Genomic DNA, 11,651 nt, shown 5'->3' with positions numbered 1-11,651 from the left:
AATCCTATTATTGGTCCCACAGAGAGAGGCAAGCATGATAATATCTGGCGGAGTTGGCTCATGGTACCTAGTCCTCAAATCACATGAAAAAGAAACCTCACAGCAGCCCAAGTCTATTGATGTGGGAAGGCTGGTTGTTGTCATAAATCACTTGAAGCTGAAGCGGTGACGTTGAAATGTCTCTAGGACTAGGGACTGAATACATCCCCCCCCCTTGCCACAAGTATTATTATGGTTCTCCCTTTCGGAGTGATAATAACTAGTCCATAAACACTGTTGCATTAAGGTAGGAACACTTCATGTGGTTCAGCAGCCACGATCCCTTCTTATTCCTCCTTTTAAAGCGAGGCAATCTTCTAGGGACTTTCCAGGGGCTTTGAACTATCTTTTCTAAACAAATGTAAGGAAATAGAAAAGCATTCCCTTCTGGTGAAATCGATTGCAGGCGCTCCTTGGACCCGAGGTGAGAGATCCTATGGGTCCGCCGTCCGCCCCCATTCCAGAGCCCTCCCCCCTCCTTTATTTCCAGAGGCAAATTTCACGGAGCTCAACAGGGCTTCCTATTTCAGCATCATTTAAATAAACTTGGCACACACACAATGGAGAACGGAGCAAGAAAAAAGCGTGCTTCTAAGGATGCCGAGTCCAATCCTCGTCATGAAGGAGACCGGGGGCCGGACACCCCTCTTGGTCGGCTAGTTGCAAGTGAACATTTGTAGCCATCTGCCCGAACGCAAGAGCGAGGCTTTCCCTTTAAGGCGGGCCTCTCCGCCCCGCTCGCCCCTCCCTCTGCGCCGAGTCCCGCCTCCCGGAGCATGACACGCCGATCCGATGGCGAAGCCCCTTTTTAATTGAGGCTGTCAGGCTGAGCCCGCGATGGAGCGAGCGGGACAACGCGGCGGTTCTTGCAGCAGCAGCAGCAGCAGCGCCTCAAACCGAACCAAGTGAAAGCAGCCTTTCCCGGGGAGGAGGAGCAGCCTCGAGAGCCTGGCGAGCGCCTTCCTCGCCTCCCCCATCCCAGAAGCACGAGCAGAGCCAGGCTCTTCTCCCCCGCTCCCTCCCGCCTTCTGCTCCTGCAAGTGGAAGGAAACGTCTCTCTGCTGCAGGCGAGGAAATCGAGGGGAACGCGGACGACGATCCGCTTGGAGCGCTTGGATCTCCAAAGCAGCGCGGGCTCCTTTGCCGGATCTCTCTTTCTCCCCCTCTCCCTTTAAAACTAACTCTTTTGCTTCTTGGGTGATTTGGACAGTAGGCTGCAGAGGGCATTCCGCTCTCTCTCTCTCTCTTTCACCCCATCCGCGCCGCGACAGTGATTTGTTTTCCACGCGCGGCCGCTCTCCTCCTCCGCTCCCCCCCGCGATTTTGCCCTCCCCACCCCTCCCCCCCTCCCTTGCGATCCTCATGAAAAATCACATCTGGGGCAGCACCCCGCGGGCTCCCATGGCTGCGGCGATGCCGTGGAAGAGCGCGGAGTGGCTGCAGGAGGAGCTGGAGTCGAGCGGGGGCAGCTCGCTGCTGCTGCTCGACTGCCGCCCGCACGAGCTCTTCGAGTCGTCGCACATCGAGACCGCCATCAACCTGGCCATCCCGAGCCTGATGCTCCGGCGCCTCAAGAAGGGCAACCTGCCCATCCGCTCCATCATCCCCAACAACGAGGACAAGGAACGCTTCGCCAAGCGCTGCAAGGCGGACACCGTCCTGCTCTACGACGAGGCCACGGCCGAGTGGCAGCAGGACAGCGGCGCCCCCAGCTCTGTCCTCGGGCTCCTGCTGCAGAAGCTGCGCGACGACGGCTGCAAGGCGTTCTACCTGAAAGGTACCGGGGGCGCGGGACTGTGGACGGGGGTGGGAGGGAGACGGGACGATTTTAGCAGCATGGGGAAGCTCCCCACCCCGATAGCTCTGGTCTGCTAGCTAGTAGCACCCCCCATCGGAGCAACCGGCGTGGTTCCCGCCTAACAGCAACCCCCCCCCCTCCCCGCAATCTCTCGCCACCATCCAGACTGGATCCGGATCCGGATCGCAGCTCTTTTTCCTTCCGTAGTTCCTGAGGATTCGCCTCCCGTTGTAGTGTGTTTTGGGAATGCCGCCCTTAAGAAACCAGGGATAATAATCGAAGGAAACTTCTGGTCTGTTGTTGCACTTTTCCCACCCTTTAAAGGCGATTATAGCTTTCTCGTTTTGGCGAAGGATTGTGCTCCTGCTCTTTTGCCGTTCAAAATGGTTTCATGTGTCGAGTATGGGCAGATATTGGCCGCTGAAACCTCGGATTCCCCTTCTTGTTGCACCTCTTCCCGCCGGCCGACCCCCCCTCCCTCCCACCACTCTCCCCGCGCGGTACAAATCTCTCGCGTGAGAGACATTATTCCCTCCCACCTCCCTTGTTCCAGCGACGGAAGGTCTTATTCCTGCCCGATTCTTCCATATCTATGAATGGGGCAGAATGGGTTTATTCACCGAGTGAATCCTCCATGCCTCTTCATTCTGAAATCCGGTTTGTGAGCATCTGTTTTGGAATAGTCCCTCCTCCCTCTTTCTGACCACCATCCCTAGTTTTCCCACCTTGTCCACCGACCTGGTGTGGATCTATGATCTTCACTCCCTCCTTAGTTGCCCTTACGAAATCTCCTCTATACAGACGGAGGAAATTAAATAAGGGGATGGTGGGTCTAACTTCTCACACAGCGGCAACAATCTCCCCTAAAAGACTTCTCTCACTACATGCGGTTATTTGAGACCAGTAACCACAACGGTCAGGGGTACCTTTACCTTAACCACAACTAATCTGTGGGAGGGGTGGGTGTATTGATCATATGCAGTTCCCCATCTCTTTTTGCACCCCCCCTCCCAAAGTTTGATCTTGTGTGTGTGTGTGTGTGTTTCTGGTGAAGGGTTGACTGGTGGATGTGCTTGCCTTTGGGCAATGGGTTGAGTTAAATTACCTCTCTGGTGCCATTCTGTGCCATGCTTCTGTTATGCCTCTCAATCTCTGAATGAAGTGCACTTTTAATTGAGATATTAGTTCATTATAAAGTCTCCATTCAGAACTCCTAAAACACCCCCCCCAAAAAAAGAGGGGCATTGAGAAGCAGTCGAAACAGTCATTCTGAGTGAGCCTACCAGCATGAGGATACCGGTAATAACTTTGCTTCCCCCCAAATACACACACACACACACACACATGCACCACACCACAACACTGCTGTGGTCACTGGGCGGCAGGATTGAGGCAGGAATAGTAGGCAACACCAAATCAATATTGTCATTTGCGACGAGGCTGATGGATAGACTGGTAGATTGATTACGGGATTTCTGATGGTAGGAGGGGAGGGATAAAGGGAATTACTGGGCAGTATATGTGAGGCGCAGAGGAAGGAGGATGAAACTGTTATTGGGGATTCTGGGTCCTCTTCTTTCCTACTATAGGTTTCAAGGTTCTTTTTAGTAGCTGAACTCATGCTGCCATGTTAACTTCTTCAGCTTCTCTGGCGCTTCCCATTCCTTTCTCAATATCCTAAATAGTTCTCATGAGTGTTCAGTGTTAATTTAAACTGAATTCTGTACTCCTGGCATTTCCCCCCTTTCTTAACTCCCCCCTAGTTCCTTTAAACTCGCAGGCAATGGAGAAAAGGAGGAGTTAAGCTGCTGCTGCTGCTTTCCCTTCTCTTCGCTTTTTTTCTGGGGCCTCAGTGGGAAATGTTTCCAATTAAAATTCCAAAATGGCTTCTCCATATTGTCTTTCTCCTTGAGGAGGGGAAAAAAGGGAACCTACTCTCTCTCCCTCTCCCTCTCCCTCTCTTCCCTTCATGAATGAACATGGCAGGGGATGTGTGTGCTGTTCAGTGACCTTGCCACAACTCTGCCAAGCCCATGGAATTTCCAGGAGACTTTCCATAATGACACTGTTTATCAGATCCACATAATGACTGCTAAACGCCTCCTTAGCGTACATGAAGGAGCAAATTAAATTTCTTCTTGTCTAATTGCTCTGTCGGAAAGAGGCGCCAAAAGAGAAATGATTAGAAGGGAATGGTTTTACTCCTGACCTTTACTTGCACATTCAATAGATCCTTGAGTTTACTGAAACAATATTGGAGCAAGTTGCTCAACTCTGCGAGGGTTGTTTTCTGAGCACTCCAGTTGTGCTGCTGTTCCAAGTGATAAGCGGGCAGTGGCCACTCTATAATTTTGAAAAAGGAAACTTCTGTTCCTGTCTCCTCCTCCACCCTCACTGGCCCCAGCATATCTTAATACCTTCCCCACATGTTGAGCAATATCTTTGAGACTAGATCTTACAATGCCTTCTATTTGAACCGGCTCTCCTTAATGAAGTTTTCATTGCTTGGAAATGAACTTTTGTTTTCAAGCCGAGTTGCTGTGAGAGTTGTCACACGCACACCCACCCATCTCCGCCGCCCAACAGCGCCCCTATGCTTTTAGCCAGTTACATGACAGGTAGTTAGTTAGTTATTCAACAGGTGAAGCTTTTCTTGTCACTGCATTTTCATGCTGGAAAGTGGCAGCTGCTGATTTTCTGCTCATCTTAAATGCACAGGAGCCCTCTGGGAGAGGAGGTGGGAGAAGAAAAATGGCAGGCATCATTTCTATAATTTTATTAAATGTTAATATTGCCCACCCACTTTTTTCTTTCTCAAGTCAAGCATGCATGCCATATGTTAAATATGTGTTTAGGATATTCCTCCTTAAGAAGCAGGTAGTTTTAGTGCATATTTTGTGGATTTAATTGCTTCAGACTATAGGTGAAGTGGGGTTTTTTTCATGATTGAATGCCTCCCCTTAGCAAATAACAACAACCCTACACGTCGAATGCTAAATGTCTGGGAGAAGGTTGAAGCTTACTCTTCTCCCTGACAGTCTAGTTTTCTAATATGCAGGGATTGGTTTTTAAACTGACGAACATTTTGTCATGTAATCCTCATTACATCTCGAAAGATTACGTTGAGGCACAGATTTCTCACCTCAGAGCATTTTCCTGCCATGGCAAAACGAAAAGGTGGAGCCATACAGCACATTTCAGTAATACTAGTGTAATTGATGTGTGATCAAGTGAAAACTGCAGCAGTCACCTGAAATTTCCTGCTGTCTTGGCACTTCTGTTGGGCCTGCCAGCTTTTTTCCTGAGCCCCTGCTCCTGTGCTTCAACAGCAGCTTGGTCTGCAGGCATTAGCAGTCCCTAAAACATCTCCATGCTATGAAAACTTTCACTGGCTGCTTCCCGGATATTAAATTGCTGTGGAAAGTCACACATGAACAGGCTAGGCTTGTGGTGTGGTGAGCTGGCAACTGTAATTACCACCAAAGAGGAGGATGAGAAAACCGGGCACCTGCTAAGAAGTAAGTCCCACGAAACCCAGTGGGACTCACTTCTGAGCAGGCATGTATAGGATGGCAGTGCCAGTGCTTTTTTGAGCCCTTGGTTGGAATTGTAGAGTTGGAAGGGACCCTGAGGGATCATCTAGTCCCAACCCCTGCAATGCAGGAATATGCAGCTGTCCCAAACGGAGATCGAACCTGCAACCTTGGCATTACCAGCGCCACACTCTAACCAACTGAGCTATCCTTCCCCTTGCACAGGATGCGATGCTAGGAGCAGTTGCCTTTCTTCCCCACGTGACTGTACACAGAGCACCATGCTACCAATCTGGGCCTAATTCAGACCATACGCTTGAAGCAAAAAATTTAGGTTAAATTGACTTTTCAGGGGCATTTAGCTAAGGAGGAAACAGATGGCTAAAATATGTGGCTTTTCCTGGTAATGAATAAGTATTCATGTATTGGTAGCTTTAGGATGCAAGTGATATTAAAGTGCGCCTTCTCTTCACCTCCGCAGGTGGATTCAACAAATTTCAGACAGAATACTCGGAGCATTGTGAAACCAATCTTGACACTTCATCTCCTACCAACTCTCCTCCTACATCGGTCCTTGGTCTCGGAGGCCTGAGGATCAGCTCTGATTGTTCGGATGGGGAATCGGACAGGGAGCCTAGCAGTGCCACGGAATCCGATGGGAGCCCGGTCCCAAACAACCAGCCGGCCTTTCCTGTCCAGATTCTTCCCTATTTGTACCTGGGTTGTGCCAAAGATTCCACCAACTTGGACGTCTTGGGCAAATACGGCATCAAGTACATCCTGAACGTTACTCCCAACCTCCCCAACATGTTTGAGCACGACGGAGAATTCAAGTACAAACAGATTCCCATCTCGGATCACTGGAGTCAGAATCTCTCCCAATTCTTTCCCGAGGCCATTGCTTTCATTGGTAGGTGTTGGACATCCTGTTCTCGGCGGAGGAGCTCCTTTAGCAATCAGTAGTTTTCCATAACTAGTCCTGGGGGTTCAGTACCTGCTCGCTGTTAGGTTCCACGAAATATATGTTACACCTTCTAATTTTGGTACCTAGTGATTGTGCCAGTGTCAGACACTGAGTTTTCCTACTTCAGACTTTACTTCAAAGTCAAAAAGCCTTGCTTCAGTTGGCTGTGGTGGAACAGTTTTAAAGATGGCTTGTTTTTTCTCCGGGGCTTCAGGGCTGTGCTTTAAATTATAATTTCCACCTTTGTGGGCATTATATTTGCCGCGAAACTAAGTTACATTGCAGAGATTTTAAATGTCGTTTAACAAATTACATGCTGGTGTTTTGGGGCTGAAATCTTGTAAACTCTTACCTGGGAGTTGGTTCCATTGAAGTCCCTGGGAATTCTGTCTAAGTAGAGATATGTAGGGTTGCCCTGTAAATGGTCTATTTTTGTTTAAATGTTCTGCTGATGATACTATATGTCCATGGTTTCCTATTCATGCTGTTTGTGAGTAAATTTGAGTGTCCAATAACTTTGAAAACAGAATACTTTTTTGAAAGCTCCTTTGTGTTTTTGGAAGTAGATAAAGCAGACATTTTTGAGCTTTAGACTTTGGGGAAAGACTTTTCACAAGGAAGTATCTGCTAAGCATCTGTTGTGGAGCCCCCTGTGTGCTGCAAATGCTTACAGACATGTTCTGCAGTGCATACACAGGGAGTATTGCCTATTGGCACCCCCCCCCCCCATGTTCCACCCGAGAACCAGGATCCACTTACCCAGTGGGGGCGAGCTGCAGCGATAGTCTCCTGGCAGCATTGATGTGAGGCTGTGGGTGGGTGGAACCTGAGCATCTGCAATCCCACCCCTGCCTCTCCCTTCTCAGTGAGCAACAGTGATGCTGCTGCTGGAAGCTGTTGCAGCGGTTCTGCCTCACCTGGCAAACCACTCCTTCTGACACCTTTCCCTAGAACAAAGATGGGGAATGGCTGGCCTCCCGGACACTGCCTGATTCCAGCTAGCATAGCCGATGGACGGGGATGATGGTGGTTGGTAGTCCAAAACATCTGAAACTCCCCATCCTTGCCTTACCTGCTCCAGGAGATGGTAGGGGAAGATCAGTAGAACTGGGCAATCTGCCTTTCAGAGAAAGCTGCCTGCCCTTCCTAGTCTTCAGATGATTGTGAACCCCAAGATTTAATGGGACACATTTAGAAAATCGCTGAGAAAAAGAAAGAGCTGTTTTGCTCATGTTGCGTATGTTCCTTGATTCCTAAAGATGAAGCTAAACATGTGAACAAAGATGAAGGTTCCAGCTGTGTTAGAAACTCGTTCAAATTACCTCTGGCTGCTGAAGTAATGAATGGGCATGCATGTGTGAAGTAGCTAGTCCCTGAACAGGGGCTTATTATTGCTATTTGGAGAGAAAATCACTATGCTGATCATAACCCCTAAAGGACCTAAAACTTATTTAAAACTTTGGATCCTGCCCATCAGTGTTTCTGCTTCCATGGCAGCTCACAGATGCTATGAAAATGGGCACATTTAAATAAGTTAAATTCAGCCAATTAATATGGCAAGAATGAGCAAGATAAAAACACAGTCATTTAGGGAGTGCCTTCTCTGATACGGACATGTCTGTTCACAAGTGTCATCTTCAGAAGTCCTTTCAATGCACTTGCCTTCTAAGGTGAGGCAGATGACAATTGGAAAAAGGGTATTTTCAGTTGTGGCACCCTGCCACACCCCAGGGAGAAAACTTTACTGTCTTTTCAGCACCTGAGAAATAACATTTTTATTGGGTTGTTTTTTTTTTTTAATGCCCACATTGGTCTCAAGAAGTGTGTAGGACATTATTGGCATTGCATTTTGAATTGTGCTTGGAAACACAGTGTCCAAATGGATCCTTCTACGATTGTTCCAGCTTTCCAGAATTGTTTTTGTAATGCAGGAATAGATATTATGGCTGCCACATTAATGGCTCATATTTACCTAATAAAGTTGTGTGCCCTACAGTTGAAAATACAACAGTCCAGGAGTTTGTTTCTGGCTAAGTCAGAATGCACACCCACTACTCAGAATACACCCACGGAAATCATTGAACTAAAGTTAGTCATGACTAAACCTGCTTGTCCACTGATTTCAGTAGGTGTACTGCAAATATGACTTAATTAGATACAAACCGGAGAGCTGTTTTGTTGAGATAGTGGACAAGTGCTGGTCTGCTTGACTGCACTGTAGGCTTGGAAACCTCAGTGCTGCTAAAGCTGCTTGTTTCTGTTCTGTGTTCTCTAAACCAATATACTCTGGAGAAAAGTACAAGCTTAGTTGGTTTGTACTGCCGCAAAACCTCACGCTATGAAAAAGGCTCTTATCAGTTGATCATTTTGCTTTTGCTTAAAGGCATGTGAGGGGAGCATGGTATTTAGACACCGTCTCAGTCCAAAAAAAAATCCTTTCTGTGAAAACCACACTCTGCTTTGGTTTTTATGACAGGAAATGCTTACCTCACCCATTCACTATAAGACTAAATAGAGGGGGGAAGAATCAGTGTTCAAATAGGACACCAGAAGACCTCTGGGAAATTTATTTTGCTTGAAAAGTGGCTGTGTTAAAGCAGCCCTCGTCACCTGGCACTGCTTCATGACTTGTACAATAATGTGGGCTAAGAAGTCAAACTTGTTCATTCTTTATTTCCCTGCTATCGTTGGCTATCTGTAGCTTATGACCTCTCATCTTTCCGTCTCTGGCTAAGGTAGTTAGGCTGTAAACGTTTCTGGGCTTAGCAGCCAAGCCTTAACATGTACGTTTGAAGTAAGTCTCTTTGGCATCAGTGGAATGTAGTTCTGCATAAATGTGCTTTAGGGCTGTGTGGCCTTTGTTATGGGTCAACATGCATATTCACGGTGCAGTGGTGTGTGTGTGTCTAAGTCCTCCTGAGTTCAGCGGGGTTTAACCCCAGGGAAACAAACATAGGATTGCAGCCTCAAACTGACTGCTGTGAGAAGAGACACTGGCCAGTGTCAGTTAGGTGTAGGCATTGCACCTTAAATACATGCTGCAGTCAAGTCACCGATAGTATTTTTAGCTTGTGAAAGCTGTTTGTGTCTGCCACTAAGCAGCATCTCACCTTCCTTTCCCTGCTGCCGCCTGCTTGAATATAATTATTTATCGCTGATAACTTTGTGTGTGGAGCTCTGCTGCCATATTGCTTCCAAAAAAACCACCCCGCAACTATTTAGCAAACCTCAGTTCTTCAGCAGCGTCTGAAGCTGATTCCGAAAATGAAAGGGACCTCAAAAAGTTAGCAGATTTGGCCTTAGTGGTTGTATTTTGACACATGTCAGTGCCTCCAAGTTTGACTAGTTGCAGCTGGGCACCTAGCTGTTGCTTAATACCAGAATTAAATTTGAAGCGAGAATGGCCTGAACTCCGTCTTAAGAAGAGTCAGGGGACTCCAGAGACAGAACTACAATTCTGTCTTCCTTCCTCAAGAGACTTGCTTCCTTATCTTCTCCGTTTTATGACACTTCCATGCTTACATCATCTTTATGTGCCAAGATTTAATGAGCTAATATTTGTAAACTACACAGTGCTGATTGCCACTGTTCACGCAACTAGTCATCATGTGAGACTTGAGGAAAGCATATAGTTATGAGGAAATACAAAGAATTGCGGGTGAAAACTACCAGTTATCTAGCAATACATGGAACTGTATGATGTTGATGATGATGAATAATGAATCTGTTGCAATAATTGACCTAAGCTGTTTGATGCGGGCTTCCATCTCGCCCTGGTTTAAAGAGAGGCAGCTTTCTGTGGTCCAGCATGTTCAACCTCTCCCTTTTTTGTCTCTTTCAGATGAGGCCCGTTCAAAGAAATGTGGCATTTTGGTTCACTGCCTAGCCGGCATCAGCAGGTCTGTAACGGTAACTGTTGCCTATTTAATGCAAAAGCTCAACCTGTCTCTCAATGATGCCTATGACTTTGTCAAAAGGAAAAAGTCCAACATTTCCCCAAACTTTAACTTCATGGGCCAGCTCCTGGACTTTGAAAGAACTTTGGGGCTCAACAGCCCGTGTGACAACCGCTCCCCCGCCGAACAGCTCTACTTCACCACTCCAACCAATCACAACTTGTTTCCACTGAACACTTTGGAGTCTACATGAAGAGGATTTTGTCTGGGGGACACCCCCCCAAAGCCTTGAATCGCTTCTCTTTGAGCATTTCAAATCCATTAAGCGGAAAGTCTTTCCAGCCAGCCTTGAAAGAACTGGTTTCTCCAAGCAGAGCTGTCTGAATTGCTGCTTTACTGAAAAGGCTTGTGCCATTTATTAGTATTCTGATGCTAAATCAAAATGGGTTCAGAGGAGTTACCTTATCAGAGTTACTTAATGTGGGGGATGGCCTGCCTGGCATTCTGAACACAGCTGTTACTGGCAATAGCTGCTTTCCTGGGTGTGTAGAGACTGACATGATACACACCGCGCGCACACACATGCAAACACACACATACATGTATCACACACGCACACGTTAAGAACGACTTGTGTGTGTTTGCTCGGTGTGGAAAGCAAAGGAGACTCATGCACTTGGCAACCTTGATCAATAAGTGTTGGCCTGAGACTGTTGTTTTAAAACCCAGTTTACTTTTTTTTTGTTTTTTTTTTAAAGAAAAGGAGGTAATCTTTACTCTTTCTTGGGTTCAAGCTCTTTTTAAATATGTATGTACCTGACAGTTTGTACAGACAAGGTTGCAAAACCAGTATTTTATTCTGTTCTTGTTCGAGTTCATGTTTTTAGATAAAAAGACGAGAGAAAAAATCAAAATGTTTCTATTGACCAAATGCATTTTGCACACTTTGTAAAGCCTTGATATATTCTGGCATGTTACTGGGTACTTGGGAGCGAGAGAGAGAGAGTAAGAGAGAGTGAGAGAGAGAGAGGGGGGGGGAGGGCACCTGTTGTTGCTGCTTGTTAGCATCTGGTTGGCGTTTTCATGACTTGTGAGGGCCAGTTGGTGATAATACCACTCTCTGCCATGCCCACATTCACAATCTCTTCTGCACTGAATCAGCCAAGGTGACTAAGCGCCATTGTGCTTTCTTAAAAACACCACCTTTTGCCAAAAAACCAACAACTCGCCCCTAACCCTACACCCGTTGCCCTCTGGCCCCAGTCTGATGCTACCCGAGTCTCCTCCATCCGAGCTGGTAGAGGCATGTTTTGATGCTCTTAGCTGCTCTGCGCAGCCGATTATGACTGTTAACATCACCCAGCTGGCCTGAAATCATTCCAGTTTCTGAAGCAATGAAAATACTTTCAATGATGTTGGCA

At 47.1% G+C, this 11,651-nt stretch overlaps 1 protein-coding gene across 1 annotated transcript; it reads left to right on the top strand.

Moving 5' to 3' along the window:
* Positions 1-837: 837 nt before the first annotated feature.
* DUSP7 (dual specificity phosphatase 7) lies at positions 838-10,981 on the top strand. Its single transcript, XM_035106122.2, has 3 exons — positions 838-1,816; positions 5,852-6,280; positions 10,176-10,981. Exons 1-3 carry the CDS (start codon positions 1,402-1,404, stop codon positions 10,481-10,483), a joined length of 1,152 nt encoding a protein of 383 aa, XP_034962013.2. The 5' UTR covers positions 838-1,401; the 3' UTR covers positions 10,484-10,981.
* The last annotated feature ends 670 nt before the right edge of the window (positions 10,982-11,651 follow it).

The sequence above is a fragment of the Zootoca vivipara genome, chromosome 2 (assembly GCF_963506605.1).
Source record: "Zootoca vivipara chromosome 2, rZooViv1.1, whole genome shotgun sequence".
NCBI classification, from domain to species: domain Eukaryota; kingdom Metazoa; phylum Chordata; class Lepidosauria; order Squamata; family Lacertidae; genus Zootoca; species Zootoca vivipara.
This window is presented reverse-complemented; position numbering and strand designations above follow the sequence as displayed.